Source organism: Enhydra lutris, unplaced genomic scaffold, assembly GCF_002288905.1.
Source record: "Enhydra lutris kenyoni isolate GAN:26980312 unplaced genomic scaffold, ASM228890v2 scaffoldscaffold10, whole genome shotgun sequence".
NCBI classification, from domain to species: Eukaryota; Metazoa; Chordata; class Mammalia; order Carnivora; family Mustelidae; genus Enhydra; species Enhydra lutris.
The window spans coordinates 10,406,957-10,424,981 of NW_019154094.1; the positions used below are offsets into that span (position 1 = coordinate 10,406,957).

Genomic DNA, 18,025 nt, shown 5'->3' on the forward strand with positions numbered 1-18,025 from the left:
CGGCTCGGGTCGTGGTCTCGGGGTCCTGGGATGGAGCCCCACATCGGGCTCTCGGCTCAGCGGGGAGCCTGCTTCCTCCTCTCTGCCTACTTGTGATCTGTCAAATAAATAAAATCTTAAAAAAAATGCATATCGGATTCTGTTATTTTTAGAATTCTAGTCATCAGTCACGACCCCGAAATAAATGCAAAGCATTGCATGACTGCCTTTTAGAGTAAAACGCAGTATATGTTTATACCACCAGAGCCCGTCATCACTTCTACCAGGACTTTAAGAAAAAAGATGGCGGTGGCAGAGTAGGGGGTGCCGAGGCCAACTCCGAGCGCTGGCTCGCAAAGGGGAGGCCCGGGCAGGGCGGGCGGGACGCCACGTGGGAGGCCCCGCCCTCTCGGGCCGCCCCGCCTCCAAAGCCGAGGCGCCTGCGCCAGCTCCCTCCGGTTGAGCTCGACCTCACGGAGCACGCGCGCTTCGCCGCATTCGGACTGGCGGATCCGCGCGCCCCACGGCGCTCTGATTGGTGGAGCCGTTCAGGCTCTGGGTCAGGGGCTCGTCGCTCCTTCAGCTCAGCACGCGCATGGCTGCGGATCAGGACCGCCGTAGCACGGTAACTAGGCGTCCGGGCTCGGCTGTAGCTGGGCGCTCCAGTCCGGGGGCTGGGGCAGCTCCCGTGGCTCCCGGTTCCGCCGTACCCCTCTCCACGACCTGGGTCGGGCATGTTTATCAGGGCCCAGGTGAAGCGGGTCCTGCAGCGGGTGCCCGGGAAGGAACGATTCGGCGTCTACAGGTTCCTGCCCTTTTTTTTTGTCCTGGGAGGAACGATGGAGTGGATCATGATTAAACTGCGTGTGGGCCAGGAGACCTTCTGTAAGTGGGGGTGCAGCAGGGTCCGTCTCATTTCAGGAAGGCAGGAGGCGGCTAGGGACCCATTTTCCTGGGGGACGGTCTTAGGTTGCAGACCGCTCGTTCCATTCAGAGCGCTGAGCTGCTCTTACCGTGGTTAGGAGGGCAAGGACGCTTCCGTTCGCGGCCCGGGGTGACAAAGGCATGTCTGCGTCCAACCTTGAGACCTTCCCTGCACTTTCGGGGAGAGCACGTGACTCGACGCAGGACGCTGTGCTCTCAAGCCTGCCCCGCGTCCCTGCGGGCCGGTGACGTGGTTTGGTCCTAAGGAACAGACTTGCTGACAGCGCCGTGGAAGGGAGTGGGATCCTGAAGATTCAGGGAAACTCCTGCTAATTGGCCAGCCCTCTTCCGGATTCCTCAGTCCAAACCCTGGAAGGAGCCGGTCTGCCGGCCAAAGGACCAGTGTCTTTGCCGGACAGAGTCATTGGCACCAGCGTCCGGCACTGTGGAAAGAGTGCCGGGCGCTGCTTTGTGAAGCACTAGCTCTGGAAAGGCCAGTTCTCCTTCTGGAAAGACTTTCCCACCCACTAGGTCCTTTCTGCTTTATCCCTCTCTAGAAACATGTGTCACTTGTGAACTGCCAACCCTTATTTTACAAAAAAAAAAAATTCTTTAAAAAAAGATTTTTTTAAAATAATCTCTATACTGAACATGGGGCTCAGACCCACAACCCTATGATCAAGAGTTGCATGCTCCACTGACTGAGCCAGCCAGGCACCCCGCCAACCCTTCACTTTTAAAAGATTATTTGATACAGAGAGCACAAGCAGGGGGAAATGCAGAGGGAGAAGCAGGCTCCCCACTGAGCAGGAAGCCTGATCCAATGCAGGGCTGGGTCCCAGGACTCTGGGATTATGACCTCCGCTGAAGGCAGACGCACTGAGCCACCGAGGGGTTCCCCCCAACCCTTATTTTAAAAACATTGTTACATTAGTGTTTCCAAAGATTAGTCCTTTTGTTTTTCCGTTCATTAGTATTTAATGAGCACCCATGAGAGTATATAATGAACAAAGTAGAGAGTCCCCCACTCCACAAGAGTTCTAATGGCAGAGACCCATCATAAAGTCAGTTACTATTAAGTGTGATCAGTGCTGTGAGGGGAAGTGTGTGTGGGGGGGGCAATGGTAGTCTTGGGTGGGGCTACCTCAGTTGGATCAGATTGTGCAGGGAAGGCATCCAGGAGTTACCATGTCAGGTGGGGACTGCAGACTGAGTAGGTCAGCCAGATGAGGGGAATGTTCATGGAGTTGAAAGTGTCTCATGCTAGTGGTGAGAGCAAACATGGGGCCATGGTGTGGATATTTACTGTTTGAGGGACTGCAGGTGAGCAGAGTGAGGGATGAAGTGGTTAGAAATGTGCCTGGGCAGGGCCACAGGACTGGAGAACCAAGACTGTAGCCAAAGGATTGAAGGGTTTTAAGCAGCAGTGGATTATCACATGAGGAGAATGGCTTCTTGGGGAGAGGAGGCAAGAATACTTGGGCTGTGTGGCTGTTCAGGTCTGAGACGGTCGCCTGGTTGGGTGGGGACAGACGGGATGCCAAGAAGTGAGTGGAGTTGAGAGATACCTGGGAGGTGGTACTGACAGGGCCTGGTGATTGAGTGGACTCAGGGGATGAGCAGGGGAGGCTTCTGGTAGGACAGCTGGTGTGGTGCAGGGGGGATACTGGCAGGACAGTCCGGACTCTGTTTTGGACATGCTAAGGTGGAGATGGTTATACAGATCTGAAGCTCAGGAGGTACATCTGGGCCATGGATATGGGTTTGTGGGTCATTCGAAAGCAGATTGTGATGAAAGAGTCCAATCCCAACATTTTAAGGGTGATTGGCAATGGCTGGAGAGACAAGTAGGGAAACCAGGAGGGTTTATCACAGAAGACAGGAGGTCCAGGAACTCTGACTAGGCGAATGGGAGGTCAGCCCTCCAGGAGAGACAAAGATGCTGGTCAGGAAAGGGGAGTGGAGAGAGGCTGCAGATAACTGGCTCTTGAGAAGGTAGGAGAGGTTGGGATCAGAGCAGGGCCATAGGAGTAGCCCTTGGAAGTTAGCTAGAAGTTAGTTCTCTATTGATGACTGATCTGTGTGAAGAAAGTTCATGGCCATCTGGGGGTGAGTGAGGGTGGGTCAGGGTCATGACTGAGGAAACAGGGTTGTTAGGCATCACCGAGGGCCCAGTTAAATGCATTCGTTGGCCCCACAGTGCAAAGCAAGCAGAGGGAGGGATGGAGGAGGGCAGCTGGATGAATCTGTAGTTGGGGTTTTGAAGGTGTGTCAAGAAGTTGATATTGCTAGGAGGGAACTGCCGCTGGTTTGAGCAAGAAGATAGAACAAGGTGGGGCTGAGGGGGTATTTAGGGGCCAAGTGCCTGGGGAAGAACTTATTAGAGGTCCAAGGACAGAATGCCTAGAAAGGTAATAGAGGAATCGGTCAGAGCAGGGTGAATTATTTGAGAGAGCACTGCAAGTAGATGGCACAGGTTGACTGGAGAAGTCAAGGAGGCGAAGAGGATGAGCGCTTCATCCTCATGGTGGGTGGCGTTGCCTCGGAAGATAGCACAGGACAGGTCAAGGAGCCTGACCTAGATGTCAGCGTTTTCAGTGATTGAAGGGGAGTAGAGAGCAGGTGCCCTTGCAGAGAAGACTGTGGCAGATGGCAAAAGCCAAAAAGGAAGAGGCTGGAGAATCAGCAGTGTGGAAAAGCATAGCCGAGAACAAGGGACCTGACCTGACCTCCCCACTCTGAGTTCCTGGCAATGGGCAAGGGAGCTGCAGAGCCAAAGGGCAAGAAGCGCCTTTGAGACACTTTCGTTAAGGATGATTTCGGAGAAAATAGACATTTTGGGGGTTGGGGTAGGGAAGGAAGTGAGGAAAGTCTTAAAACATTACTAAGAGGTATGCTAGGACACGATCCTATCTTTGAAGACATGGACTCTCACCATGCTATTGATGTACAGAACTGCATTTAACTTTTTTTTTTTTTAATTTTTAAAGATTTTATTTGTCAGAGAGAGAGAGAGAGAGAGAGAGAATGTGCACAAGTAGGGGGAATGGCAGGCAGAGGGGGAAGCAGGCTTCCTATGGAGCAGGGAGCCCGATGCAGGACTCAATCCCAGGACCCTGCGACCATGACCTGAGCGAAAGGCAGCCGCTTAACCGACCGAGGCACCCAGGCACACCCCCCTCCAAGTTTTGTTTTAAATGAAGTCTATTTTGGCCTTGAGTTAAACAATGAGATTCAGAAAAAGTTGACAGACCTCGACTGTTGGTTAAATTAGTCAGATCTAAGTACCTTTAATTCCTATTTCTTAAAAGTCTAAGTAAAATTTTTATTTGACACAGATGATGTCTACCGTAGAAAAGCCTCAGAACGACAGTATCAGAGAAGGCTGGAAAATGCATCGGAGACTGAACTTCAGCCGTCAATAAAGTGAATATGAAATTTCACTGCTGGTTTCAACTCCTTTGAAAATGTACCTTTCAGATCTCTTGTTCTTATTCAGAACTGCCTTGACAAAGAATTTTTATAGTTTTCCTGTCTGCTTCAATACTTCCTAAGTCACTTTTGGACAACACTTAACGGAAAAACTATTTCCTCCTGAAACACACCTGCCCAGTGAATCTGTTCTATGAAATATTTCTTAAACAATTCAAGGATCAAGCAGGATGCTTTTTTAGTACAGTCAGAATTGTTTGCGAAGTCTTTTGTTCTAGGCAACAAATTGATACCCTTACTTTTTTGCAGAATTCAGATTAATCATGGACATAAAAGTAAGCTCTCCATTCCAGGACTATTTAAACCAGGATAATTATGCAGATTACATTTCTGCCAGCGACCAATCAGTCACCATTTTGCGAGGCTGGTGGGGATTCCTGACCACACTTTACTCAGGTCAGGTGCTCTTGTGAACAGAAATAACCCCTTCCTTTGCCTGTCCCCACGAACATAAAAGGCCTGCTGGAGCTCCAGGAAGACTCCAGAGGGGGGAGGCTTCACACTTGTGATGAAGATGTGCTCTTATCCAGCTGGTGAAGGTAAAGACATTGCTTCTTCCCTAAGAAAGTGAACCTCCACACTGAAAAAGCAAAACCATAAAACCACCACAGACTTCAGCTAAGTCAGAGGCTCAGTCTACTGGAGAGATATTTTGTAATTTGACCCAGAGTAAGTTTGGGTCAGCTGATAGCAAAAACAAAGGCTTTATCCATTTTTTTTTCCTTTTACTCCAAGCTTGGTAACTACATCCAACATCTATTTAATCAAGAACATACCTCTATTTTTTTTTTTAAAGATTTTATTTGACAGAGAGATCACAAGTAGAGAGAGAGAGAGAGAGAGAGAGAGAGGAGGAAGCAGGCTCCCCGCCCAGCAGATAGCCCAATGTGGGACTCAATCCCAGGACCCTGAGATCATGACCTGAGCTGAAGGCAGAAGCTTAACCCACTGAGCCACCCAGGCAGCCCAAGAACATAGCTCTATATTAAAGAAGGCTAAGTTTCAAAATGGGTTTCTAACAATTGCTCATGAATATTACAGAAGCAGATGCTTAAGGCCACAGGGTAATCTCAAGTTAAAGATCTCTGCCACGAACATAGCTTCCCAATCTTTTCTAGGGTTTTTTTTTTTTTTTTTTCTAATTTCAGTCCATTGATATTAGAACCAATTCAGTATAAATAGCAAGCCACTGACTACTCAGATCCCCTTCAAGCACGACCCATCCCAGCTCAGTCACTGCTCAAAGATGGCTTGAATGCGAAGACCAGTGATGACCCACAGCACCCCGGAGAGGGAGGTGTTTCTCCTGTGCACTTGTGTGCCTAGAGAGTTCCTGGTGAGCCTAACCTCAGAGAGTTCCTGATGAACCTAACCTCACAGGCATTTTAGTGGTTAGACTATAGCGTAAGGAATTACGTTGTGGTCAGATTCTCCCAGTTAACATGGCCTTATTCCATGCTTCCCCCATCCCAGTTTTAGTTTAGTACTGATATATACAGAGAATATGTAATGGACACAATGTTTACAAAGGAAAGTTGTAAATGTTAATAAAACCGTCAACTAACTTACACGTCTGCTGTGGGTTCCCTCCCTGGCCCACCTCCCTGTCTGCACCCCAGAGAAAATTATGAGCTACAAATTCATGTTTAAGAGTTTTCCTCTTTTTAAAAAAAAAATCTGTATTAGCGTGCTGCTTTACTGAAGGACAACAACACTGTAGATAAGAAATGTCACTTCAAGTCAAGGAGACTAGCAAAGCAATTACTGCATTAAATTGAAGGTACTTTTGGAGCATATCAGTTTTGATGCTAGAGGGTAAAAACTAACCTCTGTTAACTGAGGTGAAAGCTTTTAAAATTCACCTTAAAACAAACTTTAACCCTCCTAGTACAGAATCTGACTCTGCCTGACTTAGTAGACACAGGAACTACTTAGGGAACTTTAATAACGGTAAGAGCAATGCTCTTACATGCGGATTCTAGGACTGCAGTGCCTCCTAGTGTAAACTATGCGGCAAAACATTTAATGACCCAGGTTTTAAAAACCGTACTTCTAGAATGACAAAAATTGAATTAGCATTTATTGCTTGAAATTTACTTCCACTATGGTGTTGGGTAAGGAAAGTGAGTTTTTAGGGCGCCTGGGTGGCTTAGTGGCTTAAAGCCTCTGCCTTCAGCTTGGGTCATGATCTTGGGGTCTTGGGATTGAGCCCCGCATCGGGCTCTCTGCTCAGCGGGGAGCCTGCTCTCCCCCACCCCCGACCTGCCTGCCTCTCTGCCTACTTGTGATCTCTGTCAAATAAATAAAATCTTTTAAAAAATTAAGGAAAGTGGGCTTTGGAGCGCTTCACTTTACCAGATGAACTGATAGGGAAAGTTAACTTAGGTGCGCAGCAGATTCTCAATAGATGAGGGCTATCTTGATCCCTCTAATGATCCTATTCTGGAAGTCTTTTGGTGAGGGGGCAGCAAAGCATGGTTAACTGAGCGATAGCAAAGTGACAGTACAAAGCTCCTGGGAAGGGAGGGGACCCAAGGGGGCTGCCCTCTATTCTGAAAGTCTTGCCTAAATCTCAGATGTATAATTTAAACACATTGATCTCTCTTCTCTTTTCGTATGTCTCAATTTTTCACACCAAGTTACTTCTCTTTAAAAAAGTGCACATTTGGGGTGCCTGGGTGGCTCAGTGGGTTAAAGCCTCTGCCTTTGGCTCAGGTCATGGTCCCAGGGTCCTGGGATCGAGCCCTGCATCCGGCTCTCTTCTCAGCTGGGAGCCTGCTTCCTCCTCTCTCTCTGCCTACTTGTAATCTCTGTCAAATAAATAAATAAAATCTTAAAAAAAAAAAAAAGTGCACATTTGGACCACGGTGCTTTCCAAAGCAGTTCTCTCCTAGAAAAGCAGTACAGTATCAGTTCACACTCTATACATGTGCACTGAATTGGGAATTTCTTGTCACATTTATGTGCAACCCATAAGGCATCAATGCCACATCTATTCCGGGGACAGAAGCAGTCTATTACGTGTTCAGCTCTGAACTTTTCGTTCGGCTGATCTAGCACACTTCCAAACTGAAAAGGAACAGAGTCACAGCAGTATTTGTTTGCTCAGTCTTCGGCGGGAATGTTTGACTATTCAATGATTATTCAAAATATGCTCGTAAGCACAGATGTCAGTACAGCCCTAAATACTTAGGGGTACAGAGCCACAGGGATTTGCAAAGTGATATTAGAGGAAAACAGTTGGTTGATTTTACCAACACTTCTATTAAAAGTGTGGTCATGTTTTTAAGAGCTTATAAGCATGTTAAAGACAACCTGGGCCACCCGTCTCTTCTGGCCACAGACACCTGACTGACAAAGGGCTTACATTGCTTTATGATACAAGACATGCTTTCCTTACCTTCCACCATCAGTAATTCTCCAATTTTAACTTCAACCTGTATTTCTGCCCACGATGAGGACATGTTAGGAATTCCTTGACTGCCGGAGAGGCGTGGCGTGGGGCACGTTGAGCTGCAGCATGACTGCATTCGGCCTGTGCTAATGCAGCCTGAACCCTGAACCAGGTCTGCTCACTCACTGACTTTGGCCTCCACCTGAGGAGCTCTGTTCCCTTAAATTGGCAGCTAGATCCCTGTCAGCATAGAATCAAGACTTGCAGGAATTAAGCCTGCTTGAGCCTAACATCTGACACAGCTTTAACAGAACAACCAAACCTGGTTAATCCATTTCACTTTGCAAACTCCATTTTTATTTGGATTAAAAAGCTTTAAATGAACAAACATAGGATACATACAGGTTATAGGACTAGTTACCACTTAAACCTCCTCTGATACAGAAATTAGAATAAACCAAGTTTTTAATTAGGTCTGCAAATGTTCAAGCTCAGAAGTCAACAACACCAGTTTGAGATTTCACACAAGAAGTGTCCCCTGTCAGTTCTTCCTCATAGGAAGACAAGGGTGGGTTCAAAATCCAAGCAGTTCAAAGGCCTCTTAAATCAGTTGGCTGACATACTATTTTAAACCTATAGGTTTTCCTCCAAATAAACAAGATTCTTTTCCACATGAACTTACATTTTGAAAACATTTAGGCCATCAAACTTTCTAAGCCATATCACTAGTTTCTAAAATTCATGGGTGGGGGGAAGATGTATATAGTTCACTTGTACTTTCTTAAGTCAGGACATTAAAAAAAATTTTTTTTTGGCTTATCTTTCTTGGAAGATGGCTGACCTCAGATCTTATATCCTATATATTCACTGATACTCTCCAAGTTAATATACAGAAAGACATGATTCTAAAATAAATACATAGATTTTTTTTTTTTTAAACTTAATTAGGGCCTGCCTACTGGCCCCCTGGCCCGGCTCTGCACTGCCTTAGGGAAGCCCCTGGCTGGATCTATGGTTTCTACAGCACCTCTAGACACTGGGAAGGAGCCTGGAGGAGGAGTGCCCTGGCTTCTAATGCCCCACCTAGCCCACAGTGAAGAGTTTTTAGAGGCTTCCCAAAGAAGTCTCATCCAGACCTTAAAAAGGGAAATAAGATGGGTGCATGAAATAAATAAATAACTTAACCAAAATTAGATTTCAGGTTCTTTGGTGTAATTCAAGAATGTCTAGAAATAAAATAATCTGATTGTATTATACAGTCCATGATGACTCAATGGCCCAAATCACTAGGAACTGAAGATTTCTTTCTCTGATTCAGTTTAACAATAAGGTACTGACATACTATTGCAATACATTTTTTAAAAATTCAGAATTATTCAAAACACTTGATGCAAACTGAGACCCAGTGGTTGACTATAGGCAATGAGGTTACAAGGGCCTCCTGTATTTAAAGTATCTAGAATACAAGAGACTTGTTTCCATTCTACACATTTTTGTCCCCATGATTTCGTAAGAATGGCAATTAAATATCCAGGTATTGATTCATACCAGATTAAAAGAAAAAAGTATCCTGTGAGAGTCACTCTCTCAATTTACAAACAGCAAGGGAAGCTCCACCAAAACGGCAACAATCTTGTTACGAAAAAACAGGTTTCAAAAACCTCAAGGGGAATCCAGGTGTGGTGCTTTTCTACCTGTCAGCGCATCATACGCTGCCTCCAGATACTCATTCTAGGCTCATGTGAAAGAGAAAGGGTCAACCCCAAATGTTTGGGATCCATATTGGTCTTTTTAAGTGAGTATTTTCTTAGATTATAATTACTCTCTCCTGAAATTCAAAAGCACAAGTTAAATTTAAAAAACATTTTAGAAAGCCTTAAGTTTCTGGTTGAGAATTACAACACTGAAACTTAGAAAGAAAAAAAAAAATGCCACATCTGGTGAGGAAATAAAGATACGAAAACATACGTGCTTATGTAGACAATCTACCCTTTTTACAATTATGCTTCTGACAAAGCTCGTATCTGGTTATGCACTCCCTTCCCTATGTTAGGTTAGGTGTTAGGTTTAAAAAATAAATCACCTCTATGCACACCTCAATGCTTTTCAAGGCAAACTTAATGGTTTTCAATGTAAGAGATTTAAAATTTTAAATCATCTAGCAAGTATAGGCATAAATTGTGAATTCAATATAAATAGATCAAAAGTACCCTTAAACTTACCTGCCAAGACTAAAGATAATTCAGGGTTGTGCACATGTTCTGCAAAACTAACTGACACCACAGATGACTAAGAGCACAAGAAACCGTGCTCCCCACTCTGGGGGTCCGGGAGATGCACCAGGGGCAGAAGGATGCACAGCACTGACTTCAGATTTCTGGAGCAAGTCTCTGAGTTAACAGAGCAAATGTGCCAGGTCTGCCAAACACCTGTAACCTAAAATAACTTCTCACTTCAACTGTAAAAGACAGCTTCTGCCGAAGTGGCTTAAGATACTCAAGTACGTAAAGCAGACTCCAGTGCACTCCCCTCTGTAAGATGTAAACTAGGACCAACTTCACATTTCATTGTCAACTTAAACTAATCTGTAAACTCTCGTGCGTGTGTGTGTGTGTGTGTGTGTGTATGTGTATTTTTTTCATTTTGTTTGTTCTTTTATAAAAAAACAAAACCAAAAACCAAAAACCAAAACCCCAAGCCAAGACAAAACCTTTGATGGTTTCAGTTCCATGGCAACAAGTAAAAAGATAAAACTCCAAGTCTACATATACAACCAATTATGAAACTGGTTTTAAACGAAGGAAACATATGCAAAAAAATCTCTGTGTATTTGATAAAGTCAACTTAATATAACAAAAACAAATTGAAATAGCTTATTAAAAGTGTCCTTATATAAAAATGGCCTTGTGATGTACAGTAAAATGCAATAAAAATTATCCTTTTTTCCTCCCCCCACCCCCAGTAACTAAAATGGCTACTGTTCCACAAAACTCTTTATGCTTCTATAAAAGAAACGGAATTGATGTGATTAAAGGTTTTCTAGATTGTATGCTTGGCGAATGTTGAGGGTGTCTCGGAGCATCAAATCCCGAAGGCGCCAGAGGGCATCTGCCATGGTGGTGTGGGCCCCTTTACTTTTCAGCCAGTGAGAGGGGAGGCGGCTCTCCTGTTCTTTTGACAAATGGACATCCCGTCTTCGAGCTGAAAATTAAAATGCACACAAGAGAAAGAAAAGTAGGAATTTTAAGGTAACAATTTCCCCCTCAGACCCAAGGTCTGGTTGTTTTTTTTTTAAAGCATGTAACACTTATTATTTATTAACTATTATGAATTTTAACTCTGCAGGGTATTTCCAAGCAAATGTCTTCTCTATCATTTTATTAGGCATCTTTTTTTTTTTTAAAACTGTGCACTTAGGTACAAGGCTACCTAGCTAAGGATGTCTTACTGCTTCATGCTTTGTATTTTAGAAATTCTCTAGTTTATAATAATGACTTAACAAGAGAGCTGCACAGTATAACATAATTCTCTATGAATGGGAACATCAGAGTTGCACAAACACCTAAAAGATCTAATCACTAGTATTGTGTTGCAGGCAGTCCTGATGATTAATCATTTCTTCAGGGACGCTTGGGTGGTGCAGTCGTTTAAGCATCCAACTCTTGGTTTTGACTCAGGTTATGATCTCAAGCCCCATGTTGGGCTCTGTGCTCAGTGTGGAGTCTGTCTGAGACTTGCTCTCACTCTCCCTCTGCCCCTCCTCACTGCTCTCTTTCTCAAGTAAATAGCTCTTTAAAAAATTAATAATTCTTCAGTGTTAACAAAAGTTCCTAAAAAGGAAAATGTGAGGAAAGTGAAAACATACCTATTATTCTGAAAGAAATCAAATGATCAAACTGGTTTAGAATGAAGAATGAGAGGCACCGGGATGGCTTAGTCGGTTAAGCATCCAACACTTGATTTTAGTTCAGGTCACGATCTCAAGGGTGACTGATCTCAGCAATGTGAGATCGAGCCGTACAGCAGGCACTGCACACAGCATGGAATCTGCTCCAGACTCTCTCCCTCTCCCTTTGCCCCTCCCCCTGGCTCCTGCCCTCTGGCACTAAATAAATAAAGTCTTTAAAAAAAAAAAAAAGAAATGAAGAATGATGAGTAGGAGCTTGTACCTCTCCTTCCAGAAACCAGCCAAGTTATTTAATTTAATGTGATTTAACTTTATGGGGGGGGGCAGAGGGAGAAAGAAACTTAAACAGGCTCGCTGCCCACTGTGAAGCCTCACTTAGGGTTTGAGCTCACAACCTGGAGATCATGACCTGAGCCAAAATTAAGAGTCAGACACTTAAACTGACTGAGCCACCCAGAGCCCCAGGAAAGTTATTTTAGTATGTACTGAAAACACATTAATTCTGCTAAAATGAATAAGTAACTCGATAGGTTAACTGAAACAGGTTAACTGGCTGAGCCACCCAGGTGCCCCTGAACCAAAGGAATTTTTAATTTACCCAAATGCATCTATACTAACGCCCAAATGCCTAAAAAAGGATTGAAAAAATTCAGAATATACTTAAAAAGATAGCAGTGATGTTTATGACAAAACTCAGAAATACAGCAAAAGCCCCATTTTCAGTGTGTGATGTCACTCTACAAAAAAGCTCCAAAGCCTTCTATTACAGAATTCATTTTACTCCTCTGAGAAAAGTGGGTATCTACCCCACAATATACTGCCGACAGCAGTGAGACTTCACAAAGGCTTGCTGAAGAAGGACTCCTTACCTGCCAGGGTTTGGTCCCATTTGCTAATGCTGTTTGACTCAGCACTGAGTCCTTCGATGTATTTCAGGTAGGCCTCTGAGTGCAGAAGCCGTTGTGTCTTCGGTGGGGGAGCCACAAACATGGGCGTTGTCGGCTGCTGTATGACAGGGGGGCCAGCTGGATGTGGGCCAGGATATGGGGGTGGTGCCTGCTGCCCTGGAGGCCCCAAAACTCCTACCTGAAAGAACACAGAGCACACGGTGAGAGGGAAAAAAACACCTGGCACGCACTCTGAGAAAGAGGGTAACTTGAATTCTGGCAAGTCCTAGAAAATCCAACTGAGGCGCTCACCTGCTGTCCGTACGGACTTCCGCCTGGTGCTGGAGTCCCCACCATAGGGGCCACTCCTTGGTTCATCACACCTATAATTCAGAATGCAATGGCACAGTTAGAGGCTCTGGGTTGAAAGACTACTGAAAAACTACTGATAAGAAATGATGCCATTTATAATGCAAACCTATGGATCTCTGCCCTTGAATTTTTGTCGATAGGAACCCTCTGCACCCAAAATGGGATGTGGCATTCTCACAGAAAATTCATGTTCTGTTGTTTTTTAGGTACTTTAAGTATAATGCTAGTACAACCTGTCAGATGTGCATTAATTATTCATGGCTTAGAAATGCTTTGAACCTTGCATACAATTCTAACATTCCCCTAGGTCAGCTTAGTCGGACTAGGTCTCTATTTTCAAAGTAATTTTCTTCTGACGACACATTTTCCTGCAACTGAAGCCCAGGTTTCATTTTGGCAGTAATGGTCCTGCCGTCAGGCTCAAGAGCAGGGACACAAGGGAACAGGCTGTGCAAGGGCACAGTTTAGTGAGCCCTGTGGAGACTGGAGGCACATCCCTGCTGCCCTCTCACGGGCCCCAGCACCTCTGCTTCTACCAGGAGTCACTAACGCTGGCGGGCAGGGTGCTTCCGTCTGGTGAGCGGCTCTGTGAAAAGGATCATCTGGAGGCAGATCAGCCTCGCTGCTGTCACTTCAGATGCCAAAGTGACAAAGGGAAAGACACTTCATGGACCTACTGTATTTGTACTCTGTACCTGTTAATAATTTTGTGAACTTCCCTTGATGATTCCTCACAAGCAATTTCTGTCCCGTAGGTGCGAGCTGGTAATGGTGAGATGTCCTAAAGATAGTGTCTGGGGCTGTTTCAACCTCGGGACCGCCCTGTCCATTCACTGAACAGACGCTGAAATAAGCAAGGGTCCCGCTTCATTAAAAACTCCTAAGCTATAGCCCAAACCCTAGTGAGCTGCTGTTTAAACTTTAAACAGGTCCTGCCAGCTACAAAGAAGGATCAAAGGGAGCGCACTTCATACGCTAGTTTCTCTGGACTCTAAAATGTTGCTATTTTGGCCGGGCAGAACTAGTCCACTATTCTAAGACTCAGAACTGCTAAAGGCCACTTCCAGGAAGAATTAGATATTTGTTAGAGAGGAAGTAATACATAAAAATAAGCGTCTGTTTACAAAGCAGGGATTTTTATAAGTACCCAGAAGTTTACTTGGATCACCCCAGCATGATTATCTGTGATTGGTTAAGAGGTTGTGGTGGGTAAGCTGCTAGTCCAGCAACATACTAACAACCCCTGTGCACCACCGCCCCCCAGACACTCACCCTCCTCACATCCCACAACACAGGGGGCCTCCCTGAGCTGCCTTTCTCTAGTTTTGCAGGGCACAAACAACTCAGCAATTCCCTCTACTTCTTGTCTACAAATGTCATGCAAGGGGGTAGCCAGTGAGAATGTGGGCTAAGTCACCAGGAGATCCTTGAGGCCTCCTCTCCTCAAAGCCTGAGCAGATGTGTGTGTGTGCTTGTGCGAGCACACTTCCCTGCTTCCTGTTTACAGAGGCCATGCAAGGAGGAAGTCAGTGAGAATGTGGTCTGAGTCACCAGAGCTCCCTGAGCCCTCTCCTTAAAGCCTAAGCTGACGGGTACGTGTGTGCGCGCGCACGTGTGGGCACTAAGAGGGGTTCTTCGTGTCTCTCCGACTGAAATCAAGTGTATGTGTGCCTCCTTCATTGCAGTTTAGAACCTGAAGCACAGAAAAGGGACATAGTGTGCCCAATACCCACCAAAAGGTTATCTGCTACTTAGAGGGTACTGGCCTTAGATGTGGCTCCCAGTGAGTAACACATGCACTTGGAAGTCAAGTCCAACCTGGTCTGAGTCAGTCAGATACCCAACGCCAAGGTGAGAGGGCACAGAATGAAGGCCAAGTCTACCAGTCACGTGGGTATACCCATTTTATAACTGACTTATGCTGCAAGAGCGACTCACACACGGGCCACCATTTCTATAGGAAGCACCCAGTCCCATAAACGTTTCCTCCTCAGTACATCTGGATCAAACCTGTGTGTGGAGTTCTGGCCATTCTCTAAACAACAGTCACAGGAGTGTGGCTGGAGGTTCTAGGCCAAGCCCCCAGGTTCACTCGCCCTGCACACTGCTGGGTGACCCTCTAAAGGACTGTCTGGAACTCCGTATAACCCACTACTGGTGTAAGCAAATCTAACATTCTACATTTTGTCATTTGGGCCAGGCCGTTAGTGGATATTCTGGATAATGACCAAATGTTATTCTAAGTTATCTTCAGGACACATTCCCTCCAACTAGATTATAGCTAAAGCCCAGCTCTTTTGCATACGATGGCAATTAATATGAATATGGGAGCCTGTGATTTTCCTTTCACAGTATTTCAACTTACTAATTATAAAGTAAACCTCTAGTTCTTCCTGAACTCTATTTATGAATTTCCACATGGAATAAATTCTGAGATTCTGTTGACAGCTAAATCAGTGTCTGTAGTCAGTAGGGTGGGGTGGTGTTGCTCTTTAAAATGTTTTATCATACTTCTTAGGGGACTCACAGACCGAAAATGTTTTGATTGCAAATTTGTTCCCTCCCTCCTTTTTGTTCCTGGAATAACTGACTGACTGAAGGATTTCTTCATCATCATCGGTGACTCTCCAATCCCCTTAGAAGGGCTGTTTGAGAAGCAGGAGATGAAGCAAGGATTCTATACAGAAGACAATCCTTCAGTAAGAATCGAACCTTCCTTCAGAGGAAGAATTGCACTCAGGACCAAAAGTGCTTTCATATGTGACTTGGAACTAGCAATTTGGGAAACTTCATTCACTGATAATGAGGGCGTGGCCTTCTAGGCTGTTTTTGGCTTTCTGAGCACATGTCAAATTGTCAGAGTGGTGTGAGAGCATGCCTTCTGCCCCGTGGTCTGCTTAGTCTGGTCTCTGCCAGGTGTCCTGCGCCGCCACTAGGCAGTCAGGTGCCTGAAGGCACAGGTGCTGAGCTGCCTGCTCAACACACAGGACAGGCCCTGCTGCTGGCCGCCCTGGGCTTCTCAGTGAGGAAAGGGCTGGCCACAGTGGGCAGCAGCTACCTCCTGGAACAACTGGCTGACGGAGGAAAAAAGAGAATATGAAGATGAGATTAATGAGTGAATGAGGATGAAGTTCTTACCCGGTGGTGGGATGCCCGGGAGGCCGGGCACACCTGGCGGAAGATGGTGGGGTGGAGGCCCCCCAGGGTGAAGTGGCTGCATGCTGCCCATGCTAACAAGGCCATCAACTGGGCCCTGCAAAGGTGGAAGGCCTGGCGGATAGCCACCCATCATGCCTTGAAGGACACAACAAATTTCAGACATGCATCATTAACATGCAACATGAGCTAAGTAATAACAACCCCCCCCACATGCACTACCAATGAATAAAGCGCCCTTAGTACTGCATGATATAACAGCAATTAGTGCAATTATTTTGTTGCAATAATGAACAAAATAAAAAGTTACAAATATGAAATCCAACATCTGTGGATGAATTAGTACTTAGTATATTATTATTTGTAGTTATCTTCCCTGGGATAAATACGCTGCATGTTTTCGGTTAAATAATAATAAAGAGGAGTTCCAGTAACAGCCTTCCCAAGGTCATGATTATTGCAAGCTGTTCAAACAGAGTGACCAGTTCTGTGACTGCGATTCTAATTGATCAGTAGAAACCCCATCATTCCACTCTGCCCACACTCATATGCCTATCATGGGTACACATGAGGGGAAACTGGAATGGAGGGAGATGAGGCGCACAGCCCTGATCACAAAGCATGGTTCTCCAGCTGGGGGCGGGGTGGGTGGGGTCGAAAGTTTTTCAAGGCTTCCTCCTCCCTTCTAGCCCCACCACTACTGGTAAAAACGGATCATGCTCAGCCTTGAGCTGGGGAACAGAGAAGAGCCCTTACAATGGATGACGTTTCATCTTTAGATCTCAAAACAGGTAAAATAAAGATAAAACCTATACCCTCCCAAGCCAAACTAAGCCCAGGTCACTTGGTAGCGGGCACGCAGACCTCAGAAGGAATGGCTGGAGAATCAGGCTCTGTTGGCATGAGAAAATGCAATTGTTACTTCTGTCTCTGAATTCACATAAAGCCCTCACATAAACCTTCAGTTAACAGGGAACATTTTAAATGAGGTACAGAACTTCTGTGAACAGAGGTTTTTATTCCTTTGTTTTCAAAGTGCATCCTCACAACACAAAATAGTTTCTCCTGGCTAGGGAAGAGTTTCAAGAAACAAGTATTTTTGGCAAAAGGAGTGAAAGGAAGAAAATAATTTCAAAATGTCAAAAACTCACCTAGCAAAAGACCTTTAAAGCCACACGACATTTTTTTAAGCAAGAAAAACAACTTGACTCTTCTAGGATTTGAAATGATCACAATAAACAGAACATAAGACTCCCCCCAAAATGCAATCACCTTTGGTCACAGCTTCTTGCACAAAGGGAGGCTTGAGGGACCGGTGCCAAAGCTCGTTTTTATAAAATACTCTTTGTAGAGGGACCCTGGGAAACAGTGGAAAACTCCAGATTCTAAGGATTTTACTCTTTGACTTTCCCTCAAGGACTGTTTGAAAGGTATTTGTTTATAAAAGTTTATTTAGTCTTTCGAAGCTGTAAAATTACTGAAAATAAATCTGAGATTGCTTCAGCCTGCTTCATGAGTCATATCTAAGTTGACTGAAAAACTTACACAAACCAGTAAAGTGAATTTTAAATAATAATACTTCTATACATGAAACAGGATTATGAGTTTCATTTTTTTAAAAATGAGAGTTCAGAGAGTAAAAACTACTTTTGTACAGACACTCATCTTAAACATAGGAGATCAAAGCTACCAAACGGCCTTTTAACCACGCTACCAGAGACAGCTTTCAGGGACTAGTAGGTGGGAGTTTAAGAATGTTGGGAGGCTTTGCTTTCAATTACAAAAGCCCATCTGAACGCAGCCTTCACAGGCTGTGGTTGAAGAAATTATTAAGAACTGAAAGACATGACACTTGTCTTCATTAAACTGTACTTTGGCACTTATTATCCCAGTCACATGTGTTCAAATGAGCTT

At 44.9% G+C, this 18,025-nt stretch overlaps 2 protein-coding genes across 13 annotated transcripts in view; one reads left to right on the forward strand and one right to left on the reverse strand.

Annotated features, from left to right (window-relative positions):
- Nucleotides 1–462: 462 nt before the first annotated feature.
- Nucleotides 463–4,346, forward strand: LOC111144058 (small integral membrane protein 4). The gene is made up of 2 exons (XM_022498145.1): nt 463–864; nt 4,242–4,346. Exons 1-2 carry the CDS (start codon nt 714–716, stop codon nt 4,331–4,333), a joined length of 243 nt encoding a protein of 80 aa, XP_022353853.1. The 5' UTR covers nt 463–713; the 3' UTR covers nt 4,334–4,346.
- Nucleotides 4,347–7,787: 3,441 nt separating this feature from the next.
- Nucleotides 7,788–18,025, reverse strand: part of LOC111143886 (polybromo 1) — a 128,081-nt gene continuing 117,843 nt past the window's right edge. For 5 of the 12 annotated variants that reach the window (XM_022497926.1, XM_022497921.1, XM_022497920.1 and 2 more), the window contains 3 exons: nt 12,896–12,966; nt 12,566–12,782; nt 10,818–10,990 (listed from right to left, as the gene is read on the reverse strand). In XM_022497926.1, the coding sequence (XP_022353634.1) occupies nt 10,818–10,990; nt 12,566–12,782; nt 12,896–12,966 (461 nt within the window). Of the gene's footprint in view, nt 10,991–12,565; nt 12,783–12,895; nt 12,967–16,093; nt 16,250–18,025 lie in introns of all 12 variants that reach the window. The other 7 variants (XM_022497916.1, XM_022497915.1, XM_022497914.1 and 4 more) reach the window with 3 other exon arrangements.

What these genes read in the sequence shown, in the direction of transcription:
- LOC111144058 (XM_022498145.1), top strand. Translation starts at nt 714, where the DNA reads ATGTTTATCAGGGCCCAGGTGAAGCGGGTCCTGCAGCGGGTGCCCGGG. An exon ending in TGTGGGCCAGGAGACCTTCT is followed by an intron (nt 865 to 4,241) that starts GTAAGTGGGGGT and finishes TATTTGACACAG; the next exon opens with ATGATGTCTACCGTAGAAAA.